At 42.9% G+C, this 25,847-nt stretch overlaps 1 protein-coding gene across 1 annotated transcript in view; it reads right to left on the bottom strand.

Moving 5' to 3' along the window:
• The window catches only part of CIT (citron rho-interacting serine/threonine kinase), a 162,018-nt gene that overhangs the window by 109,211 nt on the left and 26,960 nt on the right, over positions 1 to 25,847 (bottom strand). Inside the window, exons 6-9 of the mRNA XM_080820904.1 lie at positions 20,696 to 20,838; positions 19,880 to 19,973; positions 12,768 to 12,971; positions 11,208 to 11,361 (exon numbers count right to left, since the gene is read on the bottom strand). Coding sequence (XP_080677030.1) covers positions 11,208 to 11,361; positions 12,768 to 12,971; positions 19,880 to 19,973; positions 20,696 to 20,838 — 595 coding nt within the window. The remainder of the gene's footprint in view (positions 1 to 11,207; positions 11,362 to 12,767; positions 12,972 to 19,879; positions 19,974 to 20,695; positions 20,839 to 25,847) is intronic.

Below are 25,847 nucleotides of genomic sequence, written 5' to 3'. Positions count from 1 at the left end.
ATTCCTCAATAAAGCTCTTTCCAACCATTGGGAAGTGTGAAAATTTTGTCCCCACTCCTTCCCTGGTCTGCGGAGGCTCCAGGCAGGCTCCTTTGCCCCATGATGTGAAAGCGCTGACCGAACACACCAAGCCTCACCCATCTGCTCACTCCTTCCCCAAGAAGAAGGAGTTAATGTGACTCATCAGAGCTGGCCATCACCGGGCTAGGTTTTATTAGAAGGCAGGGTTACTGTGCCTGGAAAGCAAAGAACCAAGCTTAACACTTCCTGTTTCACCACCTATGTCTAGACTTGGCAGGCACTCAGCTAACTGACAGCTTTCGTCCTTCTTTTTTTTCCTTCCTCTGTCCCACTGTGACAAAGCAGCTCTGCCCATGAGGGAAGACCCTCCGTTCTTTTCTGGGAGGGTGGGTAAATGTCCTGGAGCCCCGCATCAAGGGTTACTGAGTACTTGCCTCACCGGGAATAAAGCAGATATTTTCATCCACATCTGGCTATCAGTTCCTTGTGCGTATCCTTTGTTTGTCAGAAGTCTGAAGGACAGGAAGAGTGGGCCTTACACCCCCAACTGCCAATGCTGTACAATGAATCTTTTTTCTTTCTATCACCAGGGAGCAACAGAGTTGGTCACATTTATTTTCTCTGAAGTGAGACGCTGGAAATTGTTTCCAGACCCTTGGTTGTGAACCACCTGGACATCCTGCTCTTTGTCCTTTGGCTTCTTAATCTCTTTCAACTCCTGCCAGCCACCTTCTTAGTCCTATCCAAGCTTCACACTCAGAAGATGAGCGTAAATGCAATCGCCACACTTCATAGAATTGACTGGAAAGCTGGGTCCTGAATATAGTTCCAGATGTTTAATATAATTCTGAATCTTTAGCCAAATCATTTCCTGTGTTTGCTTGGTTATAAAAGGTTTTGGGAAAAGTGGGAATCTAAGGGTCAAGGACTCCAATTTATGGGCTTTCCAGAAAAACCTATTCCCCACCTTCCCCCAGGAAAGGTATTAATTTATCTCATATAGAACTGATTTTACTAAACTAAAATTTAGCATTGCACTGTCGGCTTACGCTAAGAGGCACTATAGGAAGCAGTCATAGGGGAAGTGCAAAAGGGTGGCTCAGTCAGTTGAGCATCCGACCACTGACCAGTACGGAATCAGTACAACCAGTACTGATTACCCCAGGTCATGATCTCAGAGTTGTGGGATCGAGCCCCATGTCAGGCTCCATGCTCAGAGGGGAGTTTTCTTGAGATTCTCTCCCTCTCCCTTTGCCCCTCCCCCGCAACGCTCTCTCTAAAATAAATAAATAAATCTTTAAAAAAAAAAAAAAAAGAAGAAGCAGAAGTAGCAGCAGCAGCAGCAGCAGTAGCAGCAGTCATACGGAAATCCCCAGAATACATATGGGAGGAATGAGGTCCACAATGTCACAAGGAGGTCTCATTTATGGGGAACCCAGTGATGAAATTCCTCAGGGCTTGGTATCCAGAAAATCAAGTCTTTTCTGATCAAACCATTCCGGATTTTTTTTTCTCATGGGACTGAGGCTCTCTTACAGTTGACCCTTGAACAACATGGGTTTGAACTGTAGGGGTCTACTTACACATGATTTTTTTCAGTAATTCAGAGCAGTACTGCAAATGTACTTTCCCTTCCTAAGGATGTTCTTAGTAACATTTTCTTTTCTCTATTTTACTTTATCGTAAGAATACAGTATATAATACATGTAGCATGCAACATATGTTACTCAACTGTTTACATCATCAGTAAGGCTCCTGGTAGGCTGTTAGAAGCTTTGGGGGAGTCAAAAGTTAATGCGCAGATTTTTGACTATGCAGGGGTCAGTGCCCCTAACCCCCATGTTGATCAAGGGTCATCTGTCACTGTTCATATTTTCCTTTTTGCTTTGGCCACTAGGAGGCTAAGAGTCCCAAATCTGTCCTTGTCCAGCAACTTGACCAGCACTTCTTTGTTTTTACCTTTAACCCTGACTTATATTTCTTTACTGGGATACCCCCTTCAACCAGATTCCTACACTTATTTATTTTTATCCTTTTGATATTGCAATTATCTCTAAAATAAGCCATCTCGATTTATCTTGGAATAAAATGAAATACTGCATATTTTTAACATCTCTGGATGTAGCTGCTAAATGCAGACTAGAGCAGGGAAATCCCATAATCCTAATTTATAAGCATTTAGCTCTTCACAGGCCATTTTCTCCTATCAATAACTTACTTTCTAAAAACAGAACAATCCCCCAGAGATACATATATATACTCGCCTGTATAGCCCTGTAAGCCTGTGAGAACTACTGACTACATGTCTTCATTATTCCTTGTTTATGTTGGAGCAGAGGGGTGCCCACATGCTCCTGGGCTAGTAAGTTGAATTCCTGCCATCACTACTACAGCATCCCCCCCCCTTCTACCTTCCTCTCTCTCATGCTGATCCCCCCCACAGCCCAGCTCCTCTTCCTCACTTCCTCCTGCCCCTGAAGTCACTAGGTGGTTATCCAACAGAGAGATACATATCAGGGCCAACAAAGGTGAACAGAGAAGCACATCTACCAACCTCCAGGAACCAGCATAGAAAACAAAGCATGGACAGACACCTGCTTGAATGAGAGAAACCCAAAACAAGCAGACCTGAAAAAGGTCCAAACAAGCCAACACACACACACACACACACACACACACACACACGCTTCACAAGCCATTGAGATAATGCTATTCTACTAAAAGCAGAACGCTGAAATAAATGAATGAAATAACTCAAGTTAAAACCATAAGGGGTTTTCGTTTGCAAAGAAGAGAACACTGCTCACTAGAAATCAATGTCAGAGTGGCCTATTCAAAGGATAAATATGGTAGGGCATACAAAGATTTCTTCATTTATATCAATAACTCAGGAAAATCAGCTGACCATAAAAACTCCTGATTTCTTGGGAGGCAATATAACTATGTTGTGAAGAGTACAGGCCTTACTGGTGTCTATATTGGCATAGAATATTCTGGAAAGTTATATAACTGACAATGGTGGATCGCTTTAGGGAGAAGCCCTGGGCATAGGGTGAGAAAGAGACAATTTTCACTATTTAACCTTCTGTGTCATTTGACTTTTTTTTTTTTTTACCATGGACTGTACTAACTTTTCAACTAAATAAAAGCAAAGAGAAGTTGGATTTGGAGAGACCTGAATTTGACTTCTGCCACTGCCAAGTACTGGCTCCGAGACCTTTGCCAAGAGGCTTCATCTCCTTAGGCCTCAATATCCTCACCTGTACCATGAGACTAATGATAGCACCCAACTCACAGAGCTGCAGTGAGTAAATGGGACAATAATACACATAAAGGACTTTGCAGAACCCTTGGCACATAGTAGGTGCTCGATAAATGGAATGGCAATATAATACACGCCTAAAAAGTTAATGAAGAAAACTGAATCCATCCTTAACTGAAACCAAATATGGGACACAACAGTAAGCTGGGGGTTGGGGGCAGCGATGGGGATTGGAAGACATATCGATGCCTTCTTACAACCATCTATTTGCTATCAGCAGATGGAGATCCAGTTAAGCCACCATCTTGAAAGATAGAAAGGTTGTAAAGCCCATCTGAGAAAAAAAGCTTTCAATTCCTCAAAAGCAGAGCCTCAAATCCAGCATTTCTAAGCAGTTCCATCTACCGATAGAAGTCCTCAGCCAAAAAGCAGTCTCCCCTTATCCTGGGGCGAGAGAACAAAATGAGGAAGAAGGACCCTACAGAGATGAGCAGGAAAGTCTAAGGCTGACAGAATGAATTTTCTCCTCTTCCAGGGCTTTGCAAATGCTAATATGCCCAGGAATCTTATTTCTGGGGATCTTATTAAAGTACAGCTTCTGACTCAGCAGGTCTAGGGGGGCCTGAGTCTCTGCATCTCTAACAAGCTCCCAGGTGATGTCAAGGATGCCGATGCTGCTGGTCCGCCACCCACACTCTGCACAACAAAGTCCTCCTGACCCCAAACTGTGGTTCCATTGCTCGTTAGCAATAGCAATCTCGAGTGATTCTAATGACTGCAATATTCTCTCTCCTGATAGCAACCAGGCTGATTCTTCCAAATCAGTGGTTCTCCATCAGGGGTGGAGGTGGCCCCCGACAGAAACTGGGCAATGGGCAGAGACATATTTGGTTGCCAAGTTGCACAGGGGAAGGTACCGCTGGCACCTACAGTAAAGGCCGGGGAGCTGCTAATATCCTGCAATTCACACACCAGCTCACACCACAAGGAATGATCTGGTCCCACATGCCGACAGTGCAGAGATGGGGAAAATATGAAGTGAGATCTGTCAATTCACCCCAAGACTATATAAACCCCAGTTTTGGAAGTGCATCTTCAATCCAACATTGTTCTTCCTCAGGCTAGGACTGAGGCCCGGGGAGGGAAACAGATTAGCGAGGAGAACTGGATGCTGTATGTGGGGAAGGGGTCACCAGGTCATAGTCCATATTTTGTTTAAAATTAAGCCTGTGTGGGGGCGTGTGGGTGGTTCAGTCGGTTAAGTGTCTGACTCTCGATTTCAGCTCACGTCACGATCTTAAAGTCGTGAGATCGAGTCCCATGACAGGCTCCACACTCAGCAGGGAGTCTGCCTGAGATTCTCTCTCCCTCTCCGTCTGCCCCTCCCCCAATTCATGCACCCATACTCTTTCTCTCTCTCTCTAATAAATAAATAAATCTGAAAAAAAAAAAAATCAAGCGTATGTGGTTCAGTAAGCCGGTGAATGACCTACTAAGCATTCACCTTTCTATGGTTTCGAGCAATTTAAGAGGAACACAGCTCTAGGTAAGAAGAGGACCCAAAGTTTAGACCGTAAGTTCCCTGAGGGCAGGGCTATATCCGAATATGTCCATCAACAGAGCCACAGCTAATCTAGCGCAATGAGGAGGAAGGGAGATACTCAGACATCGTGAGGAGCTCTGAGGATTCAAAAATTAGTGCAATTCCCTATATGCTAAACAGACACAGAGATTAAACTACTCACTCGTGTGACATGGCTTATTCCTTGTTGTCACCACAGACATTATTACTAACAATGATCTATGCTAAGGCAGGCATGGTTTTGTAGAAAGAGCATGGGCTCTAGAGTCACACAGACCTCAACCCAAACCTGGGTTCTGACTCATGTATTATGTGACCTGAGACAAGTGAGCAGAGTGCAGTGCCCACATCTGTAAAATGGGTATAATAATCCTGACCTCTGACGGAATTGTTTTGAAGTAATACAGTGGGCTGTATTTAAACACCTAGTAGTTAGCGCACAACAGGGTCTACTTAACCAATATCTCCTACCATATTACGGACCAGGGTAGAAGCCCAGTGAGTCACATACTGCTTACTTCTGTACACAACAATATGTAAGGAGCTCACCTGACGCTAGGGAGCCACAAAATCCTCTTCCTTTCATCCCTCAGGTTGAGCAACCACAGGACTGAACACCTGTAGTTTCATGAGGCCATTTGGGGCCTGGTAGTGCGCAGTGATCATCGATGATAAAACGGAGACTTAGCAGGGCAACACCACAGTGTTCATCAGGAAGGGAGCACCCCCAGGTCACTCGCTACGAATGGAAATGAAATGCACTCTCTGCTAACAAACACTTAAGGACCTGAAAACTCACAGTAATTTCACAAGAACTGTGTCTTTCTGAGAACAGTGAAAGGAACACAAATCAGGAGAGGCAGCCTGTGTCCTAAGAGACAATGCGAGGGCTCTAGAGCATTCGCCACAGACCATCCAAGATACTTCCACAATCCATACTCGCATGTTGCCTTGTTCGCTGTTGGGACATGGCTGTCTTGAATGAAAGGGACAGGCATGCTGGTTCTGTTGACATCACTATGCCTGTGCAAGGAAGATATTTTAACAGATGTGACTAGAAAAGCGCACCAGGCAGCAAAATTTCCCCGCTGACAGGAGCAGGTGTGTGATGCCAGGAGGTGGGAGCATAACCACGAAAGCATGAATGAAAGAGGCGCTCCAATTGGCCTCAGCTCTCCAGAAGTTCAGAAAATCAGGCCGGGGACAAGCAGACTCTTGCCCAACATCGGAAACATCACTGGGACTGCAGAGCCCAGGGCAGCCAGGATGCTTAAGAAGCCTCCTATTGGAACCTGGAAAGCAGCCTTGAAATAATGATAATAATAAGCAGTTGAAAACGCAAGCTGACATCTGATCGTGTGAAACTGGGAACGGAACAGCAAGGTAATGGGTGCCTGGTGACCTTTGTGGAGGAGTAACTCATCACAAAGCTTTTGACTTGCTGGGAGACTAAGCATTCCGGAACTGGGTCAGGTTCCCAGTTTGCATGGTGTTGCCCAGAGCAACCCTAAGAGGCTGGATCCAGGAGGACGCAGATGTTCTGTCTGACCTCAGTGTCAAAGCCAAGGCATGTCCTAGTTCCCCCTCAGCAGCCACTCCCAATTCTGTCATTCAGAAATTTGCCCAGACTCTTCTTAAGCTGCATTTATGTATCTTGCCAGGACCACCTCTTGAGATAATGAGTTTTAGAAGATTATTACCTGCTGTGTTAAGCAGTACTTCCTTTCATTGGTTACAACAAGAAAAAGGAGAATTAGGGGTGAGGCAACAGAGAGGCTAATGTTGCTTTCACCAAGGGACAATCTTGTGTGTGGAAAGTGGAAATATTTAATATGTTGGAGCCATAAGGCATTGGAGCAGCAACCATAAACTCAGGAAATCCAGTGGCTACAAGTGTTTTGGTTGATAAAAATCACTCAACGTGCATTTATGGAAAATAGGTCTGGACAAAGGCATAATTTCTGTTAGAGTTATATAGTTAGAAAGTAGCTCAAACAGCATGGGGTCCAGCAATGTTTTCAATCACACAACCCTGAGTTGATTACAAATACACAGCGATCGGAGGTTGGTGAAAAACTGGGAAATCTGCTAGGAGAACCTTAATGTGTACAGTGGCCCTCTGCATAGTCAGGGATGCCAACGGAACCTCCGGGAAAAGGCATTACTAGTCTTCAGTGGACATGATGATCCTACCCACTGCCTGAGCTACTCAGTCAGGCGTAGTTCCATAACTGCAAACGCTCTCACTGCAATATGGCACCTTGGACTGATTCCGGGAATGGAACAGAGACATGAATGGAGAAACTGGTGAAATTGGAATAAAGTCTCAAGTTTAATTAATAGTAATGTGCAAATATTAATCTTAGTTTTGACAAATGTGGCATAGTTATGTAAGATGTTAAAATATTAGGGCAAACTGGGAGCAGGGTATGTGGGAACTCTCTGTACTATCTTTGCAACTTCTCTATAAATCTATTATTATTCCAAAGTAAAAAGTTTATTAAAATTAAAAGCCATTTTTTAAAGCAAACATATTTCATAACAGTTTGGAGCCTCTGTACTAGGTATTGGAAGTCCCTAAAAATCACTAAGATTTTTAAGAATCAAGATTTAAGGCAAAAGACATGAAAAGACAGTTTCTAAAGAAGACATAGATGGCCAACAGGTGTCTGAAAAGGTACTGAACATCACTCATCATCAGAGAAATGCAAGTCAAAACCACCACCACTTCACACCCACTGGGATGGCTAGTATCCAAAAGACAAGAGAAGGGCACCTAGGTGGCTCAGTTGGTTGAGTGAGCATCAGACTCGATCTCAGCTCAGGTCTTAATCTCAGGGTCATAGGTTTGGGCCCCACACTGGGCACCACGTCCAGCATGGGCACCACGTCCAGCATGGAGACCATGGAGACCATGGAGACCGAAAAAAAAAAAAGCCAGAGACAAGTGTTGGCAAGGATGTGGAGAAAAGGGAATCCTTGTACACTGTTGGTAGGAATGTTAATTGTTACAACCAGTATGGAAAACAGTATGGAGGTTGCTCAAAAACTAAAAATAGAACTACCACTCAATCCAGTGATCCCTCCTGGTTGTACGCCCAAGGAAAATGAGGTCAGTACCTTGAAGAAATATCTGTGCTCTCATGTTCATGGCAGCATTATTCACAACAACCAAGATAGGGATACAATCTAAATGCCCATCAATGGATGAATGGATAAAGAAGTTGTGGCACACAAACACGCACACACACACAAAGGTAATAAGAAGGAAATCCTGCCATTTGCAACAACATGGATGAACCTGGAGGACATTATGCTAAGGGAAATAATATAGGCACAGAAAGAGAAAAAAATGCATGATCTCACTTTTCTGTGAAAAATAAGAGTTAGTGGGAGCCTGGGTGGCTCAGATGGTTAAGCAACTGCCTTCAGCTCAGGTCATGATCCTGGAGTCCCAGGATCAAGTCCCATGTTGGGCTCCCTGCTCAGCAGGGAGTCTGCTTCTCCCTCTGACCTCTCCTCTCTCACGTTCTCTCTCATTCTCTTTCTCTCTCAAATAAATAAAATTTTTAAAAAAAAGAAAGAAAGAAATCTAAGAGTTAAATGCATGGAAGTAGAGAGCGGCATGGCTACCAGATAGGTGCAGGGTGGGGGAGTGGAGAATGGGGAGGTAGTGGTCAAAGGGTACAAAGCGGGAGTTATGTAGGATGAATAAGTAAATAGAAAACACAACACGATGACTATAATTAATTACACTGTATTGAATACTAATAACACCATATTGAATACGGGCAATTTGCTAAAGAGAGTAGATTACAGGTGCTCTCAACACAGAAAAGGAAAAAATGGTAACTATGTGAGGAGATGGATATGATCATTAGTTTGACTACAGTAATCATTTCACCACGTATATGTACATCTAATCATCACATTGTGCATCTTAAATATAATTTTTACTTTTTTTTAAGTTTTTTTAAGATTTTTTTTTTTAATCTTTGAAAGAGAGAGGGAGAGAACACACACACAAGGACAAGTCAGGGGGAGGGGCAAAGGGAGAAGCAGACTCCCCGCTGAGCAGGGAGCCTGATGTGGGGCTCGATCCCAGGACGCTGGGATCATGACCTGAGCTGAAGGCAGACGCTTAACCAACTGAGCCACCCAGGCACCCTACAATTTTTACTTTAAAAAAATAACTTTCAAAAAAAAAAAACAAAACTCAGGCTTCAGGTGGATGAGAATTCCCTGACGTTAAAAGGGGCAGGGGGGAGGGGGGAGAACAACACATGCACATGTGTTAAAAATAAGGAAAAATTGGGCACCTAGCTGGCTCAGTCAGTGGAGTGTGCAATTCTTGGTTCTTGGTCTCCAAGTTGTGAGTTCGAGTCCTGCACTAGGTGTCAAGATTGCTTAAAAAAAAAATCTCAAAAAAAAAAAAAAATAAGGAGAAACTAAGTGGGTATGTGTTAGGACATGGAAAATTTAAGTAGATAGCCACAGGAGGCAGGGTGAGTCAAATATGGAGGCAGGGTGAGTCAAATACGGGGGCAGCAAATGTGAAGATGATGACCAAAACTCTGGTGACCCATTACGAAATCATCGCATCCCAAAGAAAACCAGGACCTTCTAAAAGATGGTCCTTGTTTTGTTTGTTTGTTTAAATATTTTATTTATTTTATTTTAGAGAGAGATGGCAGGGGGAGGAGGAGAGAGAGAGGGAGAGAAAAACCCAAGTAGACCCCACAATGAGCACAGAGCCCAAGGTGGAGCTCGATCTCATGACCCTGAGATCAGACCTGAGCTGAGACCTTGAGTCAGACACTTAACCAACTGCACCAGCCAGGCACCCCTAAAAGATGGGCCTTGTGATGGACAGCATGGCCACAATCTACACTCACATGTATCCTCTATGGGCACAATGTAATTTACAGAACAGGAGTTACAGTTGTAAGCCCAATAAGCTAGAGCCTAAAAAACAGCCTGGAAGAAAAAGACTAGGACAAAATCGGAATTCTGACACCATACCAAAACAGCCATACCAAAACAACATCAAGGTATACCAAGACTCAAAATAAAGTTACTCAGGTAATTCATCACCACTCATTGGCTCACTTGAATGAGGTTGTTAAGATAAAATTGACAAGTGCACAAATAGAAAAATTAACTGTTCATTCAAGGAGACAACAGAGATACAAAGGCAAGGCAAGAAAAGACTGAGTATGTAAATAGCATCTATCGGAAACTGTATCAAATCTTTCTAAAAGCAAATAAAGAAGATAGCCCTGAAAATACACTGTTGATTAAAAGTCCCAAACCTTGGAGATTTGGGGGTTGATGCCTGAAGGTTAGAAAAAGTAAGTGATGTCCCTTCCAGGAGAAAAAAAAAATTGCTAAGAAATATTTACAAAAAGGTAGCCTATTTAAATATTTGGGCAGGTTAGAGAAACCATCACAATGGCTTTCAACTGAACAACATTAGATCATAACCCAACTCGTATATTATGACAACATGGCTCCGGCTAGAAGCCTGGTGCTGACACCTTAGAAATGGATTCCACTCCCCACCTCCCCTCACTCACACAGACTAACTGCTTTCCTACTGGCTCTCCTCTGTGCTAATCACTGGGTCCCATTCAATCAACAACGCGTCCAAAAATAAAAGAGTCTTAACCACAACAACAAAATCACCAATTTGTTAAAAACAAAACAAAACAAAACCACCAAAAAAAACAAGCATTTTGGATTTTGTTGATAATAAATCAGGTCTCCGTTTTTAATGAATTCCAATTGCACTAACTGACCCCAGAGTGACATATGTATGAAAGAATGACTCCACTGTGCACCTACGGTGTAGATTTTACAAGCTTGTGAGCAAAGACAAACATTCTAGAGGAGAACGAACGAACCCACAGAGACATTTCTGGTTTCTGTGCAGGCTTGGCCATTTGCAGAGCAAGCTGACGCTTTGCCTCATTTGAGTCTTTTTTCCTCATCTGTGAAGGATATACCTAGGTCTGCTTTTCCTCTGAGAAGAAACTCTGTCAAAGCAAGAGACAACCTCTGAACCCCCATCAATCCGTACCTCTAATTTACTGAGGGATGATGTTCGGAAGGCCACATAAGCCCAGAGTTTGACAAATGACCCTCTTCTGTGCAAACAATTTTAAAGAAGAATTACCACTTACCGACAGCTCCGCCATTAGCCTTTTCTACCCCCTGTGGATAATTAAGGCCCTTATTTATATAATTTACACCACCTTCTGTGGGCCAGAATAATTTCCGATCATTCTTAAGTGTTTACACTGAATTCCAGCCCCAGAAGTGAAGGACTGCGGCTCTACTTACAGTTACGGATGTTATCCCAGTCAATTTTAGAGAAGAAAGGGTGGCAGCAAAGGCCTTCAAACTTCAGTCTCTCTTTCTGGCCACACAGCAAACTCTGAATCAGATCAAGTAATTCACGGCTAACTTTGGGGTCATCAGGAAACTTCAAAAACCGCTATTCCAAAAAAATAAAATAAGCATTTCCTTAGCCGATTCAGCTTCTCATGTTCCAAAGTTAAAGTAGTTCTCATATATGCAAGTTTCTCTCTTTTTTTTTTTCTTTTTTAAAGAAGGAAGTTTTGTGCCCTTTTAACTTTGGACCAAAGGCATGTTCCCAAAATAAATGGCCCGTTCACATCAATAGACCTCGTTCCTTTACAAGGGTTCAATATCCTTCATGATTTGACCCTGCTCCTCTCTGTCTCTTGTAGCTGTACTCCCCATCTCGCTCTTTGCTGTCCAACAATGATGAGCTATTTAAAGCTGCCTGAACAAATCATGCTGTTCTCTCTGCCTAGAACGCCCTCCCCATCCCGCGCCCCTCTTCCACCCGATCGCTGCCCCCCCCCATTCCCTCTGTAATCTACTTCTGCACAAACACAGTGCACTGTGATTTCTGTGTGATAACAGGGAGAGAGGACAGAGAGAGCCTCCTTGCTCATCACCGGAAACCCAGGACCTAACCGGGCCTAGCGTAATTCACTCATTACTGAACGAGCAGACTGAAATGAAGGAGGTAAATTGGACCCAAGAATCATCTAAGGGAAAACTTCCACTCCAGAAGAGACTCAAGAATAACAAGTAATATATGTATGTATTAAGCACATGAAATATGTATTATACATATGAAAATATGTATTAAGCATTCCAGAAAGAGGAGATTCAGTTAAAAACCCTGTGAGGTCTCTCTTCTCTCCTTTCAGTTGAAACTAAGACATACATATTTATCGTATCCTTAAGAAATGGATTGAACATACTGGAACGTACAGTTATTAGAAAATGGTCTTTATGCTACTTCATATATATTCCTATAATTCTAATTCCTAGCCCCATTTGATTTTACCACCATAGCTGACAGCTAAGAGTACTGAGAAAGAGCACAGCAGACTGACTATCCAAGGAAAGGCCTCGAAGCCAGACTGCCTGCTACTCTAGGCAAATTAACCATTTTGGACTTTGGTCTCCTCATCTGTAAAAGGGAAAGAATATCTACCTCTCACACTGTTAGAGGATCAGCCAAGTTAATGAGCTGTATTTCAAGTGTAAGACTCAGTTATTCCCTTAATAGCACTGAAATCAAAATGCATTTTATAATCAATGAAATATGATAGATTAATTAGCAAGAGTTTTTCTTTTTTTAACGGTATCTAAAAGAATGGCATAGGCTTACAATGACTGGCACCTGGGAGTCAATGAAACACAATTTCTAAAGCGTTTAGAGCAGCTTTTAACACGAAGTGCTTTATAAGCATTTGCTATTGTTATTATCCAGCACTGCTGATTTATATTACAAATGTTCACTCACACATTTTTAAATGACAGCTCTCCGTATTACCTTGGAATCTACGAATGGCTCTTTACCTGGAAATTCATGATGTTATTGAAGGTTCTGGCTGAGGTCCCCTCAGTGAACGGGGACCTTCCGTAAACCATCTCGTAGGCGATCACGCCCACTGACCACCAGTCACAGTCGAGACTGTAGGCGCCTTTCCCATCCCCATTCAGCACAGTCAACACTTCAGGGGCCATGTAATCTGGAGTCCCAATCGGGAGCTTGGCGTTCACCTGGAAACCCATAAATAAAATGAACACGGCAAACTTTCAATTATTCTCAAATAGACTGCCAAACAGCCACATTTCAGGCTACAGGCTGATTTGCCACTGATTACTATTCTCCCAGGCACTTAAACCTTCTGTCAAGTGGCATGCCTTCAGGAAATGCAAACGATTTACTAATTAAATTTTAAAAAAAAAGAACATGATATAATCCAAAGGCAAAAGGGCAAGAGTTGTTGATGATATACACCCTTTGGTTACACAAATAAGAGTCCGGTATATAACTAGGACGGAAGATGTCTTTCCTGATACACATTACCCAGAGCTTCTCTTATGAAAACAGCAAAATGATAATAAATCCTAAAGATGAATCTATAAGATCAATCTAGCCGTTATTGAAAACCTGGCAGCTAGCTGGGGCAAAACAATATTTGCAAACTCGTTGTATCTCAAGCTTAAATATCTGGAATCAACAATCCTACTTCGAGCCACCCACAGGGAAAGACATGATAAATATCTTCCACCAGAAGTCCAATGTTAATGAGTTCATTTTCCTCACCCCCAACTCCTGGTCCTATGGTTACCTTCCTAATGCTCAGAAATCCAGAGCCCTCCAATCCAATGGCACTCGAAGCACCTGACCTTGGCAAAGAAAGTCTAGGACAATGTAGTAGGTCTTTTCCTAAAGCTAAATATATCCCATTTGAAGAACTGTCCTTTTTTCTAAGAATTTGTCCTTCTGTTTTAGTTTTTATATGTCCTTTGTTTCTCGAAATGATGCTGATGAAAGGTTTTCTACCCGCCCCCCCACCCCTTCCTAGACAACAGAGTCAGCCGGCAACCCTTTCAGCTTTGAAAATTGTTTTGAAGTCTTATTGACCCATGAAATTTAAAGGCTAAGAATCACCTCTCTGACTTCTTCTCCATCAAACAGAAAGGGCCTGATGTTAGTCGTATCTGTGTTAACCAATAATCCTACAGTTGTCCAATAATCCTGCCTTTTGAAAGGCTTCTCTCACATGAGCAGTTACATGGGCACACAAGAACCTTCTCCCCGTTAAAGGATGTTGAGTGCCCCTGAGAGACGTTACAGATTTTATAGGTATGGCCACGCATCTTCAAGGCTGGGTTTTATATCCCTTCCCTAGGGATGGACACTCAAGCTCTTCCAGCCTGTAACTTTAATCTTGCCCATCCCTCTGCCCCAATGACCCACAGTTGTAGGAAACAGACCCATTCTCCCTACTCTTTCTCTTTTCACCCCTTCTCTCAAGCCCACCATAGGTTTTTCCAAACCCTAAATCTGGACAGCAGTGTGATACTGGTATTCTTGACACCAGTCATCCATTGCTTTGGGCAACAGAATTTCCACTGAGGGGTCCCTGGCCGGCTCAGTGGAGCATGCAACTCTTGATCTCAGGGGTTGTGAGTTCGAGCCCCATAGTGGGTATAGAAATTACTTTAAAAATAAAATTAAATCTTTACAAAAAAATTTTTTTTCATTGCAAGTACACACTGGGAAAACCTAGATGGTCACACTGCACAAGAAAGCCACAAGCCAGTGCTGATAGACAAAAGTGGGGAGAAAGGAGACAATATCTGGTCTCAGGGCAGCTTAAGCAGGAGAAACTGAAAGCACCTTAAGCCATGGGAAAGCCTTGATGCTGGGCAGCCAGCGCTAAAACTTCTATCTTTTAATGTGTGTGTAAATATTAATGAGCTCAGCACGGGATTAGGATTAAACTACAGGGTTTTGGTAAAAACCCTCAATACTGACCATAATTTTTTTTAATATGAAAACAAGAGAAGAAAAACTAATGTCACCATTAAATGCTTACCCTCTCTGCCTAATTACCTTGCAGAACTGTTACTATGCAATCCTCAAATACACATCTTCACACTTGTTGGGTTTTATTTTATCAATACATTGGATTGTTTGAGAATACTCAGTTCTCCTTGTTTGCAGTGCACAGATCAAAAGGAGCTCAACTGGGTTGTGTTTAGCAGCATGACCCAGCAAGGGGTATAAGTCATCAATGCCTCATTTTCAAACTCATGATGAGATTTATCCAAGAGAGTCAGGTTAACTCCCTAATTCCTGTCCCACAACAGGCATGTGATTATACACATTTAGGTCTAGCCACTTTGTAATTTTCTAAATTTTAAGGGAAAATATCCCTAGTTTCCTTCATGCACATCTCCTGCATAAAGTACATTAGGTGCTTAATAGCAATTTACAAAGGTTTTGTTTTGTTTTAAGATTTTATTTATTTATTTGACAGAGAGAGAGATCACAAGTAGGCAGAGAGGCAGGCAGAGAGAGAGTGGGAAGCAGGCTCCCCGCTGAGCAGAGAGCCGGATTTGGGGCTCGATCCCAGGACCCTGGGATCATGACCTGAGCCGAAGGCATAGGCTTAACCCACTGAGCCACCTTGGCGCCCCTACAAAGGTTTTGTTTTGTTTTGTTTTTAAAGATTTATTTATTCATTTATTTGACAGACTGAGATCACAAGTAGGCAGAGAGGCAGGCAGAGACAGAGGAGGAAGCAGGCTCCCCGCCGAGCAGAGAGACCGATGCAGAGAGCCTGATGCGGGGCTCAATCCCAGGACCCCGGGATCATGACCCGAGCTGAAAGCAGAGGCTTTAACCCACTGAGCCACCCAAGCACCCCGCTACAAAGGTTTTTAATGACAATTTAATGACTGCTAAATTTCCATTAGTTATTGACCTCCATGCACCTTCAACCCATTGAACACTTAATGTCACACATCCTGACAAGGATTTTGCAAGATGCTTTTGCTCTCCTCTGGTGGCAAATCACAGCCAGCGCACCTGGGTAAGATATTAAACATGGAGCCATGCACAGGGCACCATCTGACAAGTTTTACTAAACTTTAGTTAATTTTTACGTATCAACAGGGATGAAAATACACCAATTCAGCAGGAGGCAATAAGAAAATGACTAGGAGACAGAAGATGAAGTCCTATTTCAGGAGACAGAGAGGTTAAGAAAAGAAACAGAAAAGGATTAACGGATTCCTTCACAAGCAGATGAGAAGAAAGTAAGAAATCTACTGTTTCCTCCTAATCCTCTTCCCATAAAATGCTTAAACATAAAACTATTTCAACCTAACTTTCCCTATGCGGCTACGCAGGGCAGAAACAATCACCTGCAGAAGCAGGGGGTGGAATGGAGAGTTGGGGAGGGGAATGGTAACTCATTATGTTGTTCCTCTTGGGGGTAAAGGATTAAATCTTCTCACTTCTAGTAAATGTCAAAAAAGGCTATCTCCTATGGACTTTCAACTGCCCAAGGAGGCTGATTAACACTTAACATGCTATATGGCTCTTTTTTTTTTTTTAAAGATTTTTATTTATTTATTTGACAGACAGAGATCACTAGTAGGCAGAGAGGCAGGCAGAGAGCGGGGGGAAGCAGGCTCCCTCCTGAGCAGAGAGCCCGAAGTGGGGCTCGATCCCAGGACCCTGAGATCATGACCTGAGCTGAAGGAAGAGGCTTTAACCCACTGAGCCACCCAGGCGCCCCCCCTTTTTTATAAATTATTATTTTTTAAGTAATCTCTACCCCTAGCACAGAGTTCGAACTCATGACCCTGAGATCAGGACTCACATGCTCTACCTACTGAGCCAGCGAGGTGCCATTGCTATATGGCTCTTTATTGACAATCTCCTTCCAAGGGTTTGTGTGAGAGCTGAATGAGACAGGTTGGAAGATTTTGCTATTTGCCACTCATTAAGAGTCTACTAAGGTGAAATGGGTAGCCTCAGGGCACAGAGCAGGTGGATGGCACGCTTCAGCTCGCCCCCCAACATCTGGGCAGTACAGTTCCCCACTGTTTGTAAGAATGCTTCAAGGCAACATGCTAAGAAGCCTGAAATAATGACAATGGAAAATGGAAAACCCGGGGCGCCTGGGTGGCTCAGTGGGTTAAAGCCTCTGCCTTCGGCTCAGGTCATGATCCCGGGGTCCTGCGATGAGCCCCGCATCAGGCTCTCTGCTCAGCGGGGAACCTGCTTCTCCTCTCTCTCTCTCTCTCTCTCTGCCTACTTGTGATCTCTGTTGTCAAATAAATAAATAATTTTTTAAATCTTAAAAAAAAAAAGAAAAGAAAGAAAGAAAATGGAAAACCCAACAATCCCCAAGTCCCAAATGGCTAAATTCGCAGGTAATGTTTGAGAGTGGTAGGGGAAAAGATTGATTTTGGGTGAGTAACATACATGAGTTTCAGTAAATGTAGATTATATTTCATATATTTTGAGTACAAAAAAACATTCAGAACCTCCTTTAGGCCTATAAAACATCCTACTTAAAAGAGACACATGTTGGGGACGCCTGGGTGGTTCAGTCAGTTAAATGTCTGCCTTCAGTTCAGGTCATGATCCCCAGGGTCCTGGGATCGAGTCCCACATCAGGCTCTCTGCTCAGCGGAGAGCCTGCTTCTCCCTTTACTTCTGCCTACTGCTCTACCTACTTGTGCTCTCTCTCTCTCTCTGGCAAATAAATAAATAAAATCTTTTAACAAAAAAGAGAGAGAGAGAGAGATTGACACATGTTGGGATGCCTGGGTGACTCAGCCAGTTGAGCGTCTGAGTCTTGGTTTTGGCTCAGGTCATGATCTCAGGGTGGTGATACTGAGCCCCACAAGGGGCAACGGGCTCCATGCTCACTGAAGAGTCTGCCTGAGGTTCCTTCCCCTTCCTTCTCTCTCCCCCTCTCTTCTTCCCCCGGACACACTCTCTCTCAAATAAAATCTTTAAAAAGAAAAGTTTAACCCACCTCCATTGATCAAAAATATAAAAAAAAAAAGTATAATTCTATATCCATACTTGATTTCATCTAAACTGTAGATTAATCAAAAGGCCTTTTCACTTAAAACAACGCTAAGAATTCCTTGCTATGTGCTTGTCACATTTTGGCCCTAAAAGCACAAATTTCTGGACAGCCGATTCTTCCTCCAAGAGAAGAGGAGGTGCACGCCTCCCAAGGATGCAGGACTGAGTGGCTTTTCTCCTTCACCGGAATAATCAGGGGTTGAGCAATGAGCTGCAAATAAACCTGAGTGACTCTGGAGGGCTCTGCGCCTGAAGTGAAGGTTGTTCCAATTAGAAGAACTGAAAAGGGATAGTCTGAAGCACTGAAAAACAGAAACCTGAAATGAATGAAAGTCCACTCTCTCCACTTCGGGCTCAGAAGAGTGAGTGATTTCAGACGCAGGGATGGGACTTACTCCTTATTCCCATTTGTTTAACAAGCAGAGACTTTGGATCTTAATCTAGTTTTCCAAGTAGGTATTCTTATTGTGAATACCTACAGCTGGCTCTCATTAATAAGCTGTCTGATGTTTCTCAATCGACTTGGGATGGTTCTCAACCAGGGGTGATTTTGTCTCCCATGGAACACTCTGCCATGCCTGGAGACGTTTCTGGTTTTTACAACTGGAGGTGTGGGTGTTATTGGCATCTAGTAGATATTGGCCAGGAATGTAGCTAAATATCCTGTAATACACAGGATAGCCCCCCACAATAAAGAACTATCCAGGGCAAAATATCAATGGTCAGTGTCAATGGCATCCAGAGCTGACCATGTATCTATGCTTCAATTATTAGACCATGTATCTATGCTTCAGTTTATTTCTAGATGCACGAGTTTATTAAGGTCACTCACGAAACGTAAAGTTTTTGAATCCTAGATGAAAACCCTTTCTATTACTTAACTTTTTTCCTGTGCTTTATTCCACTAGATTCAACAACCAAGTTTTCATGCCTGTTTCTGCATTGCCCATTTTTAAGACATAAAATGTTTTGATCCTATAATCTAATTCTCATTGTAATGATCAAGTGGAATCGACTACAAGAACATAATGGGGGGGGGGGAGAAACAGTGCCTAGAGAGACTGTTTTTCCAAGGATCTGAACACCAAGTAAATGTTTCTCAAGTAGGCCTCAGGTCTGCCAAACAGGGAAGCCAGAGCCTGGAGTGCAAAGAGTTAACATAACCCCAAACCTTTTCCTAATATCAACCTGATAATACCTACCTTTCCTCCAAGGAACTTGAGAAAAAAAGCAATTTTACATATTTCCCTTTATAAGGACTGAATTTTCAGAGGTTGGGAAGAGGGGCATTTTACAGAGTAACCTCCCTAACCACTTAATTTGTGCATTTTAACTAGAATCAGTATTTTATTGAGAAAGAATGAAAAGCCATGTTCCTAAAAATTTGACCAAATGGGTCAGTTGAAAAATAAGTTTTAAAATCTAAGTTGATTTTCTCTTAGACCTACCAGTTTTTTGAACAGATGACATGACAATTCACTTCAGTATGTACCAATTTCATTAGGGTTTGTTTTTAAATCTATGTATTTTTTTTACTTTGTCATCTTTTCCCTCAAGTATTCTTGCTCTTGATCTCAGCAGGTACCCTCTTGCCTTCTTATTCAGCATGGGAAATACAGCTTAATTTTTACCAGAGATCCAGGACTTCAAAATGACATTTTGAGCAGTTAGTTCTTAATGCTTAAGAATATTTGGTTCAAATGTGCCAGTGATTTCTTTCAACTTTGCTGAATAGAAAATAGAGATGTGAAATAAACAAGATTACAGAAGACAATCTATAATAAGGAAAATGAAAAGAAAAACAAAAGTGAGCATTTTTCCCTTTATGTTTTAACCAAACCATAAGGATGCTTCTAAAAATAGGGTGCCAAGGTCAAGCAAGTCTGGGAAATAGCTCTATGTCCCCATCCCCACCTCCACCCCTGGAGAAATCATGTCATACACTGGCAGTTGAAGATTCCAAAACATCACTCAAAGTTATCCCCTATTTCCCAAACTTATGAGGGCCACAGAACCCTTTATAGCACAAGCCCTATTAAGCTATCTTAGTCCATTTTGTTACCATCTTATTTGAGTTCATTTTAGCCGCTGATCCGAAATCCACAAGCTTGATGTGTCCTGTTCGGTCAATGAGAATATTCTCGGGTTTGATGTCTCTAAGAAAATCAGGGCCACAAATTAGTGTTGTCTTCTCCATGCAAATCAGCAAGCAACTGCTAACCTCGGATATTGATTCAGCCAACCATCTCAGTGCCTAGATTCTGCTATATAGACCTCCCTATTGATAGATATAAATAATAAGCAAACATTCTGCAAAAAAAAAATTTTAAGAAAAAGGAGGAGGAGAGGGAGGAAGAGAAAGGGAAGGAGAAGGAAAACAAACAGGAGGGAGGGAGGGAAAGGAAACATTCTCGGGTGCACAGAAAACATCCCATGAGTGAGGATGTAAAGAGACACTTTTTGACTGAGAATCTGACGGAACACCTTTGTAAATTACTAATGAGTGAGGTCAGAAGTACTGCTGCATGGTCTTCCACTCCTCGGTTTGCAGGGTCCTTCTGCAAATCAAATTCGGTTTTTCCACCATATAACTCAAGGAACCCATGCAAGAGTTCTCAGTCTTATCAGCCACATTCACAGATCTTATTAGCAAACTTGAGTACGTTGTGATTCTAGATCTATTTCACTGTTGAATGGGTAAAGCTGAAATGTCTGCCACTCTGGAAAATATACTTTCAGCCAGTTGCAGTTAAGACTGGTTAAAATTTGGATGGAGCATCATTTTGAAGTTGAAATTATTCATCTATTCACTCCATTGTGGGAATTCTTAGGTGATACAGATAAATTCTCAGTACACTTACCAGCGAGTCTCACTTACCGATGTACATATCCCATCTGATGAACGCTGTGAACAGCCAAAATCAGTTCAGCTAGGTAAAACTGAATCATATTTTCATCTAATTGGTCCTCATATCTATTCAAAAGTGACAGCAAGTCGCCTCCAGGCTGATATTCCATGACCTGTAGAAAATGCCAAAGTTATTAATTCTTCATACACCCCAAAAAACAGAACATCTCAATTAGAGCCTCAAATGCTGCTTGACGCATTATAATTACAATGTCTCCACAAAGCTACTAAGATGTGGGAGACATACTGTAAGCCTTGTAGGATGAGGTCCCTGCCCTAAGGAAATTACATATGATACCCAAGAGAATCAATATAATGAAAAACTAGTCCCAGACACCATGCACAATGTTTGCAAGGCAAGCTTGAAAAGTTGAATTAAATCCACCCACTCACCCACCCACCCACCCAAGTCGACACCCCAGACATTCCCTAGGATTAGGTACACAGTGTAGATGGAAATTGCTAGAGGGCAACAAACCCTCCAGTATCCTTTTTGCATTTCTCTCAGCACCCAGCAGACTAGAGAAGACGTGCAATAAATATGATACGATCTTTTCCTACAACAGTCATCTGGCCATTTTTATTAAAAATTTAAATGTGAGCATCCACTCTCTGACCTCATAATTCCACTTCTGACAATTTGTTTTACAGGAACTTATAGTAGTTTGTAGATCGATAGATACATAGATTCACCGTAGCACTGTTTATAACACAGAGGAAGAAAAGCCTGGGAATCACCCAAACATCCATCATTAAGAAACTGCTGAAATATGGTATATCTTAATAATGGGAGACGTTGTAGATATCAAAAATGAACAGAATCAATCTATTCATACAGCCATGGAAAGCTGCCCAGGATAATATAAAGCAACATCCTATACGGGATAAAGTACAACGTCCTTTTCATGACAAAAAAAAAATATTACATTTGTTAAATACATACATAGGGGAAAAGTCTGGAAAAAGAATATAGGGACGCCTGGGTGGCTCAGTCCGTTGAGTTTCCTACTCTTGATTTCAGCTCAGGTCATGATCTCAGGGTCATGAGACTGAGTCCTGCCTTCCGGCTCTGCGCTCAGTGAAGGGGTCTACTTGTGCCTCTTCCTCTGCTCCCCCTCCCCCACGTCCAACGCTCACTCTAATAAATAAATAAAATATTGGGAAAAAAGAATATAAAGTACAGCCTCAAGGAAAATGTTCGATTAGCAAAAAATTTCTTCCACTCCAAGGAAGTGAAATCCTTCCTCCTTCTGATGATAACTGAGTGTGATATTTTGAGTCGACACACGGCGTTGAGGCCAATTTGCCCAGGAGGCTTCAAACCACAGCCTGGTGACTTCAGCTCTCTGCCCTTCAGTTTCACTGGCTGTAGAATGGGATGGGATTAATTGTCTTGCAATACTGTGCCTGGCACCAAGGAGTTTCTCCACTGCTGGTCAAGAACCTTCCTTTCTCACCCTTGGCTGCATGATCCTTCCCTCTCTGGCTGGGAGAAGGTGGGACACGTTTCGATCATCTTTGCAGTCATGTCAACCCTTACTCAATTCTCTTCCTGTCCTTTGCTCTGATTTCCCATTTTGTGAGCGATACTATAAATATCTTTTGTTTTAAGTTGTCTCAAATCCTTTCTGGAAAGTGGCAAGATCCAAATAAACATCTTAAAAAAAAAAAAATACTAAATCTCTCCAACTACTGCATTCCAGAAGCCAATTTTGGGATGTGAATTCTCTCCATCCTCCTCCAAACTCCTGTTTGCTTTTGGTCCAGAATTAGAAGAAAGCTCCAGTCAAGTGAGACACTGAGCATCTGCACATATCCACAGAGGCCACAGGCTGGCCCAGTAAAGGTTCTGCCCAGCACCAAGTGAACCCCACATCAGAGACCCTTGGGGGAGCCAGGGACCCACATGTCCTCCCGAAGGGCTCTGTATCATCTGAGAGTCTCCCCCATTCACATGACATCTTGCAAGGAGCGGAGAGTCAACCAGATACTGGACAATTTGAAGAGTAAGGTTCCATTTCCACTGTAATCGCTGGAAAAATTTTTATGAACCCACAAGAAGAGCCACACTGAGAAGGGGTAGCTGCTAAAATACAGACTTTATTTCCCCCCAAATTCACAGCAGATTGAAAGCTACCAGTCCCAGCCCTAGAAGAGCCCACAGGAGCCACCTGGCTGCCTTAAAGCTCACCCACTCATCCCAACCTGGTTCTTCATAGGCCCTGGATATGTGGGTGAATGCCAATTTTTACGTCTGTTTTAAATATATATTGCCATTAAAAACGTCTTAAATATAAAAAAAAAATTTCACCGATAACAACAGAAGTACTCGTGCTTTTAGAACGGAAACATCTTAAAATAAGAACAATGCATATTTATGACGACACATCGCAGTTATAAATATTCTAACCTGACTCTATTAAAGATGTGTGAAATAGAAATGCCTTGTAAGTTTGAGGATGACAAAGTCAAACAGCACCACTGGCAACATTTAAGAGCTCACAAACCGCTGTTTAATACTTCGCAACTATTCCTGAAGATTCTATTTTGAAGTGACCAGTAAAATAGTTCAGAAATCTCTTAACCATCTCTTAAAAGGCAAAAGATACGTATTCTTTGCTCCTATTCAGAAGGTCCAATTTCCTGAGCTAAAAACCCCCGCCAAAAGTAGATTAGTCTTTTCTGAGTCAAACAACTTTTCATTTCTTCAAAACCAGGGTTGATTGAGAAGACAAGCGACAAAAATTACAACAGCTGCTAGGCAGCAGGCTCCACAACATGGGACAAAATAGACACGAAATGACAAACCTCTAAATAGACTGGGTCCTTATCAAAGACTAATCAAACTTGACCCGTCGACACGATTCCACATTACCATACTAAAAATTCCAAGTGCCTGCCATTTGAGAACTTAATCTGGAAATTTACTGAGCAAATTTGGCTGTTCCAAGATGTCACCTCTACTCTAAAACCATCCTACTGGGTAGAGTTGCTCATTCTGTTATGAATGGAGCCCACGGGGAATAAGGCTTGTGTGTGGCCAACCCAAGATGACACCATCATCTTGCTGTTGAGCTTAGACATACAGTGAAGAACAGGACTTGGACACTTTCAGAAAATGGTACCAAGTCAAGAGGTTCCAAAAACATCATCAAAGGTCAAAAACCAAGAGTCTTCAAGTCTCCATATGATGACTTGCTATGAACAAAACACCAGGGTCAGCAGAACACTATAAACAATTTAAGGCCCAAGTCACCACTCAGGCTATGCCAGACAATTCATTTACAGCCCCTGGTTTTGTCCAAAAGCATGACTCTGTCCTGGACTTTAGCTACTCAGAGGTGCCTGGTGAGGCGCTGTCCCCCCAAAATGTGGCTTCTTACCTAATGAACCTGGTAAGTCCTCCAGGACAGGGCTTATCAAACCTGCCTGCCCATCTGAATTACCTACGGAACTGTTTGTGTTTTTTTTTTTCAAATAAACATATTCATCTAGGGCAGCCTGGGTGGCTCAGTCGTTAAGTGTCTGCCTTCAGCTCAGGTAATGATCCCAGGGTCCTGGGTTCAAGCCCCACATTGGGCTCCCTGCTCAGCAAGAAGCCTGCTTCTCCCTCTCCCACTCCCCCTGCTTGTGTTCCCTCTTTCGCTGTGTCTCTCTCTGTTAAATAAATAAAATCCTTAAAATAAAATAAAACACATTCAGAAAAAAAAAAAATTGAGTGCCTGCTATGTGTCAGGCACTGTTCTAGATACTAGGAAAACAGCAGAGACTATAACAAACAAATCTCTGGCCTTCATGGGGCTGGAATTCTAGTGGCATCAACAAGAGTAAACATGAAACAGACTGAAAGGGTAAAGTGTGTCTCACTCCCATCCCAACCATTCAGGGAGCTTGTTAAAAATTCCAGGGACCCTGGGTGAGGTACAGAAATGTGCATTTTTAGGGAGCCCTCCGGGTGATTCTGAGGCGGCCAGCACAGTGCTGATGAAGGTGTAGAGACAATGCAGTTCCCGGAGTCCATCCACCAGATGAAAAGTTTCTAAAGCAGAGGAGCCCTGAATCCAGCCGACACTCCTGCTGCTTGCGGTTCTCTTCAGTAACTACCTGGGCACGACAGGATCTGCCTACCACGCCAGGATCACCGGCAACAAAGGGCCGGAAAGGAACCAGTCCATTGGCCCATCAGCATAGAGGCAACCATCCCGCACAGAAGGATGCGCGGGGTCCCTGCCCACATCGAGCAGCTGCAGGTCACCCGAACAGCAATCACCGAGGCACAGTAATCAAAGGCCGGGGAGCCAGGAGGAGGAAAGAGCCCTACAGTGAAACAGTCCTAAACAATGCGATCACCCTGCAGATGGTGGAGAAGGCCCAGCAGCTGACAGACAGGCCTGGCTTGGAGCTATAACGGACTTGCTCTTTTAAAGCAAAGGCATTCAGGCCAACAGAGACAAACCCTGCTAATGGCACAGCTGCAGATGCTAATTAAAGGGCAAATCTTACACGGGTTCAGTTTTGGAAGGAGCGGCGGCTTCTCTGCGGGTGTTCGTATCTACGCCCCCAAGAACAGGGACGCCAGTGCCCATCAGTTGTGTGGCATTCGAAACAAAGGACAAGGTTGTATGTGTGTGTGTGTGTGTGTGTGTGTGTGTACCACATGCACATCCATACAGACTTGCATGCACACATATCCATATGTGGGGAGGGGGTGAGTAGCTAATAGTTCTTGTACTCTACTCCAATTTGCACGGGGTGTCATTAGAGACCCGCTGTGCTGGCCACCCCTTTAGCAGCGTGCCCTTGAAATGCTTGCACTACAATCAGCATGCCTGAAAGTACCATGGAAATGTAACAATACTATTGGCATCATTCTCTGCCCTGTACCATGTTCCTGATCTTTGGCACTGGGGAGGAAGGAAGGGATCCTCGAAGCGGAGTGGTCCCTGGAAGAGACCCTAAATTATTCCTCTTGAAGGACAAGGTCACCAAGAGAAAAGGAGAGAAGACCCTTTGTTTCAGAAAATACAAATCCCAGCCTGACTCATCCGTCTATTCAAAAGATCCTCACTGAGTGCGGAATCATCCAGAGCCTTGGCGAGAGACACAGATAGCACACTCAAAC

Source organism: Martes martes (genome assembly GCF_963455335.1).
Source record: "Martes martes genome assembly, chromosome: 13".
Lineage (NCBI taxonomy): Eukaryota > Metazoa > Chordata > Mammalia > Carnivora > Mustelidae > Martes > Martes martes.
Note: the sequence above shows the minus strand (reverse complement) of the source record. Positions and strands in the feature narration are given on the sequence as shown.